General features: G+C 42.9%; 1 protein-coding gene across 6 annotated transcripts in view; it reads right to left on the minus strand.

Annotated features, from left to right (window-relative positions):
• Dnah9 (dynein axonemal heavy chain 9) overlaps window positions 1-15,063 on the minus strand; it is a 341,979-nt gene that overhangs the window by 132,464 nt on the left and 194,452 nt on the right. For 5 of the 6 annotated variants that reach the window (XM_057773503.1, XM_057773502.1, XM_057773504.1 and 2 more), the window contains 4 exons: window positions 14,466-14,589; window positions 4,676-4,818; window positions 4,166-4,327; window positions 3,778-4,011 (listed from right to left, as the gene is read on the minus strand). The exons of the other annotated variant lie outside the window; for it this stretch is intronic. In XM_057773503.1, the coding sequence (XP_057629486.1) occupies window positions 3,778-4,011; window positions 4,166-4,327; window positions 4,676-4,818; window positions 14,466-14,589 (663 nt within the window). The remainder of the gene's footprint in view (window positions 1-3,777; window positions 4,012-4,165; window positions 4,328-4,675; window positions 4,819-14,465; window positions 14,590-15,063) is intronic. 6 annotated transcript variants of the gene reach the window in all.

Below are 15,063 nucleotides of genomic sequence, written 5' to 3' on the forward strand. Positions count from 1 at the left end.
CCTTCCAGTCATTCTTTAGGTTCTTGGGATATAGTGTACAAATAGACAAGAATTCCTGTCCTTACAGAGCTTGCAGTCAACCGATAGCAACAGATCAGATTGATTATATAACTAATAAATAACTTGCAAATTGTGCCAGATATGACTATAGAGAAGTAGTTGGGTGGAATAATGGGGAGGGGGCAAGAGCAAGGAGGAGTGGCAATTTATACTGTAGTCATCAGAGCAGGACTTATGGGGAAGGTGATACTGAGCAAGGAAGGTAATACTGAGCGTGGGGATGCTAGAGAGAGGTCCAGGTAGAGGGAACAGAGAGGCGAAGCCCCAGTGTATCTGAAAGAGGGTACAGAGACAGCCTGACTGGAGAGGAATGTTGCAGGGATGGGTTAGTAGAAGATGAAGTCTGCGAGTTGGAAGGCAGGGCTAGAGGGGATCTTTGGAAGCCACTGGGAAGCAGAGAAGGGAACCATAATGTCTTGAGCAGAAAAGACAGGGTCTGATTTCTCTTTGAAATGAATCACCCCGGCTGCTCAGTTGGTGGCCACCAGCAGAGGGACAAAAAAACCAGAAGCAGATAAGTGAGTTCTGAGAGTATTAGGGCTGTCCCATACCGGGAGCTCAGGCGGAGCTGGTGACAGTGCAGGGAGTGGGGTGGAGAGTGTAAGTGAACCCTGAGCTAACAGGGACATTCTGACGGCTTGGGTGTGAGTGTAGGAGAGAGGAGTGAGCAGGGTCGAGGATGGACCAGGGATTTGGCAGAGATGGATGATGTGGGGTAATAGGTGAAGCACATCTGGAGTGGAGGAGAGACAGAGAAGTCACTCTGTCAAAAACAGTCAGGTAGGAAGCATTTTCAGAAGATAATGAATTGGTGAAATAGCTTAGTGGACAGATTTTGAAATCTTTAGGAAACACAGAATTTGGGGATTCTTGGATGTGGGAACCTTCTGGTGTGGGTAAATCTGTCGCTAGAAGTGGAAATCACAGAAGTCGAGAACATAGAAGGAGAATCTGGTTCTTGGTGGTGGCAGGTATTGAACTCAAGGCTGAGATTCTCCACTAAGCACAGAGAGCTAGATTTGCCTACTGAGAAAACCTGACCTTGGTTTGTTAAATAGAGGTCACCTCCACTGTGAGCGTGGGTCTTTGTGCTGTCTTCCTTGTCTACTTAAAGACACAGCATCTGAACAAAAGAGATAGCAGAGTCTGCCTCATGGGTCAGGGCACATTTCACACCCTTTCACTTCCTGGCAACCTCTCTCTGCACAAATAAACCAGCGGTTCCCAGAGCAGAGGGGAGGAGGAAAGGACACAGGTGCTGGGAGAGGTGTGGAGGATGTTCCAGGACCTTTAAGTGGTAACAGGAGAAAGAAAGAAATGGGAGATATCAGAAAATCTGGTACCGTACAGGGGACGATACTCTGATTTTCTCTACTGCAATTCAGAGATGAAAGGAAACAGAAGGGAAATGATAAACAGAAGACCATCCTGCAGCACAGAGGCACGTGGGGTAGAGCACCAGAGCATTGCCTGCGATCTGTGTGCTTCAGCTTCCCATGCACTGGAGCTGGGAGATAGGGTGCTGGTCACACCAGTGCATTGCCTGCGATCTATTTCCCATGCACTGGAGCTCGGAGACAGGGTGTTGGTTGTCACACAAACGATCTGGTGACAAACACTGAACCGATACCAATTTGCCTAAAGGAAAACTAAGAAAAAGAATTAAACCCGAACCGTACAACAAACAAGGAAGCGGTGTAACCTAGAAGATGAAGAACACATCATCATCATCATCAGACTAGAGAAAACACGGCAGAAGCTGCTGGATTTGCAGGTACCAAGAATTCCACGAATCCCTTTGCGGTAAGCAGACAAAGTAAAGTGCAATTGAGTGTGCTGATAAGGGTGAGATGCGGAAGGGTCGCTAGGCAATTAAAGTGCAATGGCATAATTAAAATTCATGTTGCCAGCATATAAAGCAAAAGCAATATTACATACTGTGAAAATATTATGGTTGAGATTAACTCGAAAATCTCTTGTATAATGCAGAGAAAATGGCCATCAGGTTGAAAAACTCAGAGAGAAAGTAATAGGTTTGGGCACAGGAATGATGCAGCTAGCCCGTTCATTGCTCCTAGAGGAGAGGCCAGGCCAGACCAGCAGAACCTCACAGTAGAAGAGGAATCTTCCTATCCGATTGCAACGGCTCACTTCATCCCCTTGAGTGAACTTGAATCCTTTAGAAACATTGTATTCTGAAGCAATGAATCAAAATAAGGAGAAGAGAGAGAAGTCCAGAGAGAAAAGTTCAAAAGCATAATTCCAAAGGCAAAATTTGGAGGCAAAGAAAGGGCCAGATATTTTTGGTAACACAGGATTGTTCATCAAGAGGCCTATGTATCTACAGGAACATGTGAAGTTCATTAGTGTTAGCATAATGGCACCTAATTGTGCAAATTCCTGAAATGCCTCTACCTCAGTTAGCAGCTGGCTTGGTTGCTGATAAACAGGATAGAAATGGGCCCTTGAGGGAAGGTGGCATTTGATAAGAGTAGGTAGAGGCAAAGTAGGTGTTGAACTTCTTCTAGTCCTTAAGGACAGAACAGTAGGTTGAAAGATATAAAGTCAGTTAGTTCCATCTGAAAGAGTAAATATAAAAATACAGAATGGATAGGATGAAAAGGGCCTTCATAACATGACCAACTACTAATAAGTGGCATACAAAATGGACGAAATGAGACAAGATTCATTTAAATATGAAACTTTAAGGGCTCTTTGTCAGCAAATGCAGCACACACACACACACACACACACACACACACGGACACACAGACATTATCATAGCCCTGAACCACTTCTTCCCATCATTCATTCACCTTGGTTTTGAGTATGGAAGATGAGTGATTTGGGTGTGGTGTGTTCTCCAGATGTTCATGTGCTGGAAGTGTGGTCCTCAGTGTAGAAGACAACTAGGTCATAAGACCTCTATCCTTATACATGGATTAATGCTGGTCTTGTCTCATGGGACAGGATTGGTGCACATGACAATGGGGTGTTATAAAAAAAAAACAAGCCTGGAATCTCCAAATCCCTTCTTCTGTATACATTACACATATCTGTGTGTGGTTACCACCACCATATGGCCTTCATTGGCTTTTACATATGTAGGGGCTATGCTTTTGAATTTCCAGAATTGTGACTATAAAAAACCTTCCTGTTCTTTTTGTTTTATTTATTTATTTATTTGTTTGTTTGTTTATTTATTTATTTATTTTTCAAGACAGGGTTTCTCTGTGTAACAGTCCTAGCTATCCTGGAACTAGGTTTGTTTGGAACCAGGTTGGCCTTGAACTCACAGAGATCTTCCTGCCTCTGCCTCCCTAGTGCTGGGATTAAAGGCGTGCACCACCACTGCCCACCCAGCTAGAAAACTTTCTATTCTTTATAAAGGATTCCACCTAAGGTATTTTGTTATAGCAACTCAGGACAGACTACATCAGAAGGCAGTGAGTGAAGAGGAAAGGAAAATGGAGCAGGAGATGGCAACGTGGAAGGGGAAGGAAGTCCCTCAGAGGATTCCAGTTTCAGGGAGTGGGAGCAGACAGGACCAGAAGCTGAAGATGTGTGCTTCCCCTAGGGTAACTTGCTCTGGACTTTTGATCTTCTTCCTGTTGCTATGGGGGCTTGAGATGACCACAGAAGGCTCTCAGACCTTTACTTTCAGTGCCATGGTTTGGGGCCGCTCCTTCCTGGGCGGAAGACGGGGACACTGCTTACCTGGGCTGAGGTGCTGTGCAGCTTCAACAGCCCATTCTCCAGCCGCTCCACCTTGGACTGGAGCTCTTTCCCATTTCTGTCCAGCAAGCTCTGGTAGAGTCTGATGAACTCCAGGAAGGACTTGGGAGTCGTGTAGTTGTAACGCTGCTCATTGGTCAGGTAAGACTGGGATGTCTTGTTGACACTTGTGTGGACAAAGGCCATGAACTTGCTAATTGACTGCTTCACTGCAGGCTAAAATTATAAAGAATGAGACTGAAGATGTCTCTCCAACCTTTCACCACATGGAAAGTTGTACTCAAAAGCTCTATCAAACCCCCAACTTCAGCCTTGACCTTTGGACGTCTGAGGTGAGGCGGACACTAAGGGGAGTCCTTTCTCCTCTTACCTCAATGTTCTTTGTATTCTGCAGGAAGCGGAGGCTCACAGACTCCAGGGCCTGCTGAGGCCACTCATGGAACCAGTTGATGGCAGTACAGTTCACAATGGCGGGGAACTTCCTGCTTCGAATTCTTAGCTTGTTCCCCACAGGGGAGAAACAGAGAGTCACCTGAGACATCAGAAAGGGAGCGGGGGACAAAGAAGGTATCAGAGAAATCCACAGAGAAGCAGACACGGGTTCAGACTGTTGATCTCCAAGAAAACTGAAAAGCATGTTCAGAATAGAATCTTCCCATGTGAGCCCATCCTTCTAGCTAAGAGATCAATAACACCAGGGCTGCTCTGTGCAGGAGAGGGCCCTGTTCGTAGAGGAAAATGATATCTTAGAAGGGATGTTCAAACAAGAGCATTGCATCGTCACCACCTCCTCCTGAGACAGTTTAGAGGAACAGTGTCCAATTGATCACATCCTTGTAGCTCCCTGTGGCCACGCCCGTGCCCAGGAGTCTTTCTGTACCTTAAGTTGTCGCCGGACTCTGTCTATGAAGAACTTCCAGCAGTTCTCTCTGCTGTCCAGGAGACCTTGGCTTTTGACCTCGTTCCTCACGTTGCTTATGATGTTCTCGATCTCATCATCAGAGTAGAGATCTGGGATCTCACCTGGGGACGAGTGGGGCACAAATGGGTGGCTTGGACATCTTGATGACTGATGTAATCAAACAAAGGCAGTTCTTTGACATTAGGATACAGGTCTCTTGGTCTTCCATCATGTTCAACCTCACACACTGGTGAAATCAGACAGGTACCATATCATACCAAGACAGGAAGCAAGTGCATTAATGAGAGGAAGGGGTGTAGGGTATCTTGTTATCTTGTGGTAACACCCTATTGGTCATTTCTTCTTTTGTTCACGGCATTTATTTATCAGCTACTTTATTTGTGACCTTTGTGGAAACTGTACCCTCATGAAGTTTACTACTTAGAATGAAATATAAACCATTCTTATCTATAAGATTTAAAATAAAAAGGGATATAGTGCATATAGTTAAAGAGATTGTGGTACTGTCACTTCCTACAGGACAAAGGAAGTAAGCAAGGACTGCTGGAATTTAGTGTGAAAGCACAGTGTTTTAACTTAAAAGGTGGTGGTGGATGGATTCTAAGAATTCTACCGACGGTGTGTGCAAAACTAAAACACACAAACTCAGGGTTGGTTTCTCATCTTAATTTGTAACCGAGGGTGAATGTTAAATAGATCGACTGTTTAACTATTCAAAACCAATAAAAATGCCAGAAAGGAGCGAGGGAAAAATTCTTATAAGCTTTGAATGAGAAAGATTTTCTGAATAGAACTCAATCTACTTTAAAAAGCAAAATAAACATGATGCTCTCAAATGGAGACATCTGATAACTTAAAAAAAATCATAACACTAGTGTGACCCAAGAGCGGCAGGGATGGATAGACACTAACAGATTGCCCACTTACTATGTGAAGGCATTCTTCACAAATAATAGATTAATAATCAACAGAAAGACGGGTGAAGGGTAGGAAAGGGGGTTCCATAGCAAAGGAGATACAATTGTCTCTTAGACACACAGATAGGTGCCTAGCCTTGTTATAATAACAAAAAGGTTGGTCAAAGCTGGTGACTATTTTGTTTATATACATCAGGTTCTTGACTAAGAGAAGACTCCAGTTTTTTATAGAAACAGAGATGTCTATTGAAAGTACGTCTAGTTGCTGATTTAACTACACTGGCAAGATCTTAAAGTTACAGAAAACACTTTAAAGAGGCAGTATGAGACTAAAATTGTATGCTCAATCCCACAAATGAACACAATTTACAACCTAACAATAGCTAAAATCAATATAGATAACTAGGGTTCTTCCTGGAAATGCTAAGATGTTAGAAATTTTGATGAAAATAATTTGCTCCATTAAAATATCTAAGAAGCAAAGCACAGGGTCTGGTGAGATGGCGCAGCAAGTAAAGGGACTCGCCGCCAAGCCTGATGTCCTGAGTTTGCCCTGGAACCCACGAGGTAGAAGGACAGAGTGCCTTCAAGCGAGCTCCCTCTCACCTCCACGTGCACTGTGGCACATGTACGCCTCATGACTCACAATAAAGAAATGTAAGAAAACAACCCTTTTGAAAGGGTTAAAACACATATTTTTGGTTGTGAGCCTTTAACAGCTGAGCCATCTCTCCAGCCCGTACCTCAGAAGTCTCTCACCCCAACCTCTGCTATCATAAAAGCCCACCCCAACTGTGCTTGAAGCTCTCTGGTCATGCCAATGCTTTGGACACACAGAGAGTCTGAGGTCGAACTTGAATAAGAATAAAGGTTCTAAAAAAAGTATTAAAACAACAAAACCACTAAATTAGAGGCAGAGTTTCTAAAGTATTTTCAGCAAACAGGAATAAGTAAGTTTTGTCTTAATCCAGTGACAGATATCAATCCCAAACATGCTAACAATAAAACAGTAAACTTTTGCTTTTTAAACAAGAACAAGACATGCATAGCTGCTGTCTGTTTTCTATTTGCAATCATACAGGTTGTTTCAAACTGTGCAAAACATTAAAAAACAGATGCATGCATAGAGATAATCAAAGCAATACAACTATTAACATTTGAAATCCAATTTTAAACAGAGAAAAATCTAAGAAAATGTTCACACTAATAATCAGAACTCAGAAGAGTGTTCAGTGCCAGCCTTACTGGATACAAAGGCAACATAGTAAAATAAATTGCCTTTTTGTTCTTCAGCAAAAGAAAAAAGTTAATTTAAAAGTTATCACTTAGAAGAGCTACAAAACAATAGGCAGCTAAGTAATGAGTACCTAAAATGTGCAAGGTCTTAATTTTGAAATGAATTGTTACTGCAGGAAAGAAATGAGATACTTAGTAACGACAGAGAGACATATACACATGGGGTGTAACCAGCGAGTACCACACCTGACCCAGAGACAAAAACCCAAGAGGAAGTTTGATCCTAGTAAATATGTCCCAGATGTACTTGGAAGAAGAGAGGAGAGCGAGATAGTCATCCTATCAGATACCAAGTCTCCCCGTAAAGCTAAGACTATTAAAGCAATGCAAAATTGGCCCTGGAGTAAATTAACATAATAAAAATGAAATATTTAGAAGCTGACTCAGCTGATAGAAAAATAAACACATCAAAATCTAATATTGAAGATTGACATGCAATGGGATAGACTACTAAGTAAAGATGCCTGGATAGTTCAATATGAACACCACAAAACAGATGACATTGTGAAAATAAATTTCAGGTGGATTAAGAACATAAATACAAAAATCAAGACAGGAGCAATTTAAGACTTAAAATGTAGGCATTGGGGTAGGACAGAATTTCTGAAACAGAGCATGACAAACCTAAAACGTTAAAATACAGTGTACTTTTATGACATTATAACTAAATTGGTAAGTTGAAAGTTAGATAAAGACTTTAAAGTGGCATTTACCACCTATACAATGAGGAGAAGGTTAGCATCCAAAACATGGAAAGAATGTTTATAAACTCATAAGTACTATCAGTACAAGGGCCAAAGGGTAAACCATGCAAGCAATACCACATGCAGGAGGAATGGAGTTATCCAGTGAGACTTACCGTGTGGAGGTCAGAGAGTAACTGGAAGGGGTGAGCTCTCGCCTTCTACTGTGTGAACTTCAGAGATAACTTAGGTCATCAGGTTTGGCAGCAAGTACCTTAACCTTCCTTATTTAATATTTTAAATAAATATTTAAGCTGCCTATAGCTCAAAGTCACTTGCAAAATGGAAAAGGAAAATGATATTGCACTTTTTCCAGTTGACAAAGCCTAGTGTCGGATAAAGGGTGTGTTGGTGAAGTTGGGGGGGGGGGACAGGGAAACAGTGCAGAGTTTTTATGTTTTGCATTTTGGCCAGATTCTAAGTTAGCATAGTCACTATGGAAAGTAGCTTCATGCTTTATTTGTAAAGCTGAAATGAATATAATTAGAAAATCAAGTCATCCAACACCTTTGGAACACCTACGTAGAGAAACTCTCATACAGGGAAAAGTTTTAATCTTTCAACATCATTTCCAATCCCAGAGGTGTGTGTCTGGCTGATTTTTGAATGCTCAAAATATTTTCTAAGGAAAACAGTCAATGTGGGAGTGATAATGTGAATCTTGCAAATTTCATTCTTCAGATAATTTAGTCTGGGAGAAGGATCTAAGGTTGTGATTTGGATTTCACATCAGAGAAAAAAAAATAAATATATTTTTAAATTAGAAGGGACAGGTTTTGATATGTTTAAAAGCCAGGTCGCAAGTGAGGCAGAAGAGATGGGATAGAGAAACATTCTGACTTGTGTTGGCTCCTGCTCAGATGGAAGGGCTGAACTTGGAGAGGTGGAAGGGAAACGAGGGAGGTCAGGAGGATATCGCAAATAAACTCAGACACTGGGGCCCAAAGGAGATGTGAGGTTCTTGTTCAATAGTGTTGAGCAATCTCAGGGAGCTGAGTTTGAGAAAGGGAAGAAATAAGGACGTAGTGGGTTAGTTAAATAGTTACAAAGCCCTGTCATGACATGAAGGTTTAGGAAATCTCACGGTTGTCAGGAAAGTCCTTGCACATTGCTGGCACAAGTTGCCATACTAGCGCGGTGCATCTGGACCCAGAACCATCCACAAGATCCCACGAGGTCCTTAACTTTTAGGAGCCTTTGTTCCTTTCCCTAAACCAGCATGGCAACACCAGTGCTGTAAGAAATGCCAAAGATGGGAGTTCTAGGCATCACCCTGCCCATTCTCCTTTCAAGAGTACTTGATGTCCCCAAAGTGTGCAATTTAGCCAATGGTCTCCAATACCAGTGTGCCTGGAATTATGATCTTGCTACTCATCTGAACTAGTGCACATCCTTAAACCACTACCTCACCTGCAGGAAGCTTAGCTCACGTCACTGACCCAGTCTTATGCCAGTTAGCCTAAATCACTTGAAAGATCAAGATACAGCTGAAGAGATGGCTCACCAGTTAAGAGCATAAGCTGCTATTTCAGAGAGGTTCTGGCTTTAATCTCCAGCACCTGCAAAGTAGCTCATAATTACCTAACTCCAGTTCCAAGGCATCTAGCAACTTATTTTGGTCTCCATGGGCACCAGGCACACATGTGGTGCACAGCCAGCCATACATGCAGGCAAAAATGCCCATACACATAAAATCAATACATAAATATTAAAAAAAATAAGTAGCTTGCCAATAAAATACCTTGTGTTATCACTTGTTAAAATTAAGGACTTCCAAATGGAGCAACATATTTCAGCCTCTTTTGATAAAAACAAGGATCAGAGAAAGCTGCTAGAAACAAAAAGGGTATCTAGTGTGTCGGGAGTGGTGTGGTTCAGCTCAGGGCTTGTGTTGCACTGGAGATGGACTCAGATGAAGTTGGCTTGTGCCACACTCATGGTTTCTGCAGTGGTTAGGGTTTCCAGCTCGGTGGCCTCTGCACTTGCCTGCACTTCCTTGTGTCTGAGCCTGTGATAGCCCTCCAGGTAGGGCGTGGATGCCCGTCCTGCATCTTAGATGTTTGGAATGGACTGGTCTGCATCCTTTCCACTTTACCGTTCTTTGTAAGAGTAGTCTTGGAGTACTTTTGACGTTTCTCTAAAATATGGTGCGTACGGAGGGTAAGAACTATTGCCTGCAGGCTGCATTTTGTTTACTGACTCCTTTTGGTACACCCTCCAAGCTAAGAACTGGATATTTTTAGACACTCCTTAATGTTTGAAATGAAATCATATTTAGTAGCACACAAAAACTATGTGAAGTTCAAATTTTATTGTCCATGAATTGTCTTTATTGGGTACAGCCATGCTTTTAGGTCTACGTACTGTTTGGGCTTATCTTTAATGACAGAGCTGAGCAGTTGGGACAGAGACCCGGTGAAGCTGCAAAGCTTGCGGTATTTACTTTCTGACCCTGTAGAGAATGTCTGTTGCTCTGAGCTTATAGAACATTCTTCGTCCCAAGAATCTGAGCGCTCTGGGCACACACCAGTGTCACTCCAGCTCATCAGCTGGCTGTCACTGGTTTTCTCAAGATCCCAATCACTTTTTTTGTTTTTTTAAAGGCACTGAATGGAGTATCTAGTGACACGCACATCTGAACTGGGAGCAAAGTCCCCGTTTTCAGACGTGTTCCTCTATTTCTGACAACATTCCTGTCATTTCCTCTGTGATAAATTAATGCTATGCTTCGGCGAAAGCTGTCAGAAGGAAGCTTGTGAGGCAGAGGCTCTTTAAACATCTCAGACACTTGCTTGTCTCTAACCCCAGGGGGTTGCAGGCCACACGCTTTAGTAATTTGCAAGCCAGATTAGCATTTGTGTGGTTAGTGTGTGTCTTAGTTAGGGTTTCTCTTGTTGTGAAGAGATACCATGACTACAGCATTATAAAGGAAAATACTTAATTGTGAGGCTTAAAGCTCAGAGATTTAGTCTCTTTTCATATGCAAGGAAGCGAGGCAGCGTGCAGGCAGACGTGGTGCTGGAGAAAAAGGTGAGGGCTCTTATATCTTGATCCCTCAGGCAACAGGAAGTGATACTAAGACACTGGGCGTGGATGACTTGAGCATGTAAGAAACCTCAAAGTCCTCTCCACAGTGACACACCTCCTCTGACAAGACCACACCTACTCCAACAAGGTCACACCTACTAATAGTGCCACTCCCCCTTTTTTTTTTTTTTTCCAAACCACCACAGTGTGCTTTGGTGGAAGATACTCTGATATTTTGGTATGGCTCAATCAGTCAGAGCTTGGCATGAAAGGGAAGTGCTTGATTCTGTTTTACACTTGCTTGTCAACTTTGATCCCATCTACATTCTATGATTAAAAGGAAAAAACAAACAAACTTGCTTCCTTTGTCCCCAGAATTAAAATCAGGGGGTTGTAATGGCTATTCCAGTACCCATGTTCCTCTCTGTCTATGGCACAGAGAGTTGCCAAAACTTACTGTTCTATAGTAATGCCCAATATCTAAAATGACACACCTTTCTCATAGGATTACCCACACAGCATTATGCACTTCAGTTTAAAAGACAACATCCAGAAAGTCTTCTCGGATCCCGGAGACATTACGTACTAAGATGAAAAGTGAAATAAAGTCTGCCGACAGCTATAGCTTTGGCAGCTTTCTTTCCTAAACTGGATAGTAGCTATTTAATCATCAGGGGTTTGTGTCTTGGGATTATTAGGCACCATAAAATTAGTAAACAACTGACAGTAGAGTTTTAGAATCCTTAAATTTGCAATCTTCTTTCAATACGGTGGGAATATGTGCAGCTCCTGTTGTTGCTCAAAGTGGAGGAGACCATTCCTAGTTCTGACAGTGGAAAGTGAAGGCGCACTACTACCACGAAGACGCTTGAGATGAGTCTTCTGATAAGGTTCAAAAGGAACACTGGAGGGCAGGATGTCTTCAAAGAGTATGGCCTGTGGCATCAAGCAATTAGGAACTGCTAACTCTTAATCGGGCAGTGAGGGTAGCTAATGGGAGAAGGGGCAGCAAGTGAAAGACTTTCCCTATACTAAAGGGCTTTGGGTTGTATACTGTATTCAGTTAGGGATTCATAAGAGAGTATGGTTTAGACAGACCCTGCCTCAACTATACTACCAGAGGGTTGCCTGGGAGGGAAGGACATGAATTGACAAGTGTCATCATTTGTCATAGCAAAAAAATGACAAATTGGGATAGTCTCAGAAATAGGTAGAAAACAGCACCAACTGGATCGCTCGCGCGCGCGCGCGCGTGTGTGTGTGTGTGTGTGTATGTGTGTGTGTGTGACTATAAAGGAAAGGCTGGCACACAGGGAGGGAATCATGGACACAGAGTTTAGAACACAAGAGGAAAACAAGAGACTGATCATTTAGGTTTTTCTTCTTTCAATTTTTTTTTTTTTTGGCATTTTCACCATGGCTTGACTTTGACAGTGCTGCTATAATCCCAAGAACTGAAAGTGTGTGGGAGGAAACACCATAGCCTAAGGCATGGGGTTACTGACTCTTTGGGGCAGACGTTTTAGGGGAGGGGGAACCGGTAGCATACACTCATTGCACGTTACAGCCATCCTGACTTGCAGCTAACTACTACGATGTATTGAATTATTGGCGGGAGCACCCAAGGCATCAGGTCTGGAAAAGACTTTCACAACCCAGCCTTACTGTGGCAGATTTCTCCCTTTATCTAGAGTCCCAAAATTCTGACCTTAGATCACAAGGTATAGTTACCTCTTCCCCCTTGAATTCCAACAGCGGAATGATAGCATAGCCTCACAAAACTAAAGGGTCACTGAGAGATGTTTTAGAATCCCCTCTGGGATTGAATCCCCTGGACAGGCATCCAGTTGCTTTCCAGACAGAAATTATTTATTTGAATGTGAAAAGTAGAAGATACTTTCTGGTCCACTCTGTTGATGTTGTTAAGTTAAAAGGGAGGGTATTAAAGAAAAAACAAACAAACAAAATTCAACCTGCTTCCCCATGTTAATACGCATACACAGAGCACGCTCTTTGGAAAACTGCGCCCTGGAGGGGAATCCATGCACCCGATGGCTCCCGAGCAGGCTGGCTGCATTTTTATTGGGAAGACTTCAGAAATTCATCTGCACTTCAACAGACTTGTCTTTAAAATGAAAGAAATTAAAAATACTTCATTGAGCAACGAAACTCCAATTGGCTAAAGTCGAACAATGTCAGTGTCTCAGATGGTTGTTTTAGGAGAAGGTGACCTGGCTGGATTGACACCAAGTGAAATACAGGCGGAAGCTGGCACCAGGCCCGACATCTCCAAAGTTGTAAATTTTGGAAAGTCGCTTTTACTCTCTCAGTTGTTTTAGAGATTGGGTTTTAGGAAAGCTTCGGGGTGGGAGGAGGGTTGGATCCCTCCCTCATCTAATACCATCGCAAAAGGTGCAGTGACACCCCAGGTTAAAGGCTACAGTAAGATGTTAAAGATGGTGTTTAAGAAGGGGAACCAGTTGTGGTCGGAGAAGAAAAAGTGTACAAGTTGGCAGGAAAACTCTTGGATATAAAGGCAGTTTAGGCAGGATCAAGTGGGAAAGAAATGAGTGTAGGCTCAGTGTTATGCTAGAAGCCAGATAGTGAGGAATCTGGGACAGAGATCCTCACTTGAAATAAGCCATTATGGAATCCATTTGCACATGATCTGGGTCAGAAGCCAGGGGCTCTTTGTGGAACAACTGTCTTATACCGCAGGAGGCAATGCTATATATATATGACGTGAAGAAGACAGTGACTCGGAAGCAGTGATGTCATCCTGAAATGTAACATTTATGATATAGGAGAAATGGCGGAGAAATGTCCTGTGGTCATAGTCCTTAGAGTGAGGAGTATGAAATGGAGCAGGGCTGGGTTCTGGAGGGAGGAATGGGCTTTTGAAGTACAGGGAACTGAGGTGGGAATTTTGTTTAAGGACATTTGTATGCTGAATGTTCTCTAGACCCAGGTGAAAAGGTGGTTTACAAGTATGTTTGATGTAAGCTCTGGGAATGCATATTCTCTTTGATTGAAATGAATACATATTTATGCAACTGCATAACCTATTGTCATGTGCAACATTGATAAACTACATTGGGTTTTTTGTGTGCTTTATTTTTTCATGTGGCCATGTACATGTCTTTAAACATACATCATTGTTTTTAGAATATCTTATGTAAATCCTGAACTCCTACATAAGAACAACAAAGTTGCAAGAACTAAGCTTTCTCCTTGCTCAGTTGTGGGGCACTTGGCAGTTCCTGGGGACCTCATGGAGACTCAGGACAGTTACATGGAAATTGCTTTGTCTGTTGCCGTCCACTTTCTGTCATCAAACCCTGGCTGAACCACGAACGGGTGACGTGATCCCCCAACCCGGGTCACGGTGTCAGTGCATTTCTCCCTCTGTCTTCTTTCAGCATCTAACCACTCTGAAGACTCACAGATGCTCTCCTTTCTCTTTCTCATGGGTATTCTAAGGAAACAGCACCTACTCTCTGAACTTAGAAAATTTTCAGACCCTTAACCACTCTTCCCTTGATCAGATCTTATCCAGCGAAGAATCTCAAAATTACTGTTTGATCCGCAATGAAAATAGACCTTACAGAGGAGCTGTAAGCTGCAGTAGCCCTGGGAAGAAGGCCTTTGGCAAATCAGCCCTTCACTGATGCTTACGAGTTGACTTTCCTGACCTCAGACAACACCTCTTCATCTTTAAACAACTCCGACCTTGTCAGAGGTCTTCACATGCCAACACTTCCTTACCAGATGCCAGGAGGTCATTGATGAGCACCAGGAACCTCTCATCAGCCACGTGGGCATCAGTCATGAGAAACACCGTGCTGAGATTTTTCACCCCAGCTTTCAGACATAGGCTGGCCAGGTCCACCTGCAAGATCATCAAGGTCAGGGGTTCCTCAGAAGAGATCGGCAACTTACTCTTCAGGAGTGGAAGCATTTTCTTACCTACGTCAGTTGGAAACAAAGCAAGCTGACAATAAGAGGTATGAGGAGTGCTGCTTTTCAGTAAGAGGTAGGGAAATGGGGCACATTTCTAGGCGTCAGTTCAACAGAGGTAAGTAGTTAAGACCACGTAGTGGGGTCTTAAGTCATACCACCACAGCTGCCCATGCACTGCTGTCGAACTACTGCAGAAAGGTAACCGAGGTAGTCCTTTCCAAAGGACAGATATGGTCCTTGCTCATCTACTTTACTAATGTCATCAAGTAAGGGAATGACTTGCTCCAGAAGGCAGGCTCTCAGAAGTCATGTACTGGAGGCTACCTGTATGGGGATAAATGTATCTCATACCAGCAACACTTTGTGCCCTTATGACTAGTTCAGGAGAAAGACTTTCATTGAA

Source organism: Chionomys nivalis, chromosome 7 (genome assembly GCF_950005125.1).
Source record: "Chionomys nivalis chromosome 7, mChiNiv1.1, whole genome shotgun sequence".
NCBI lineage: Eukaryota > Metazoa > Chordata > Mammalia > Rodentia > Cricetidae > Chionomys > Chionomys nivalis.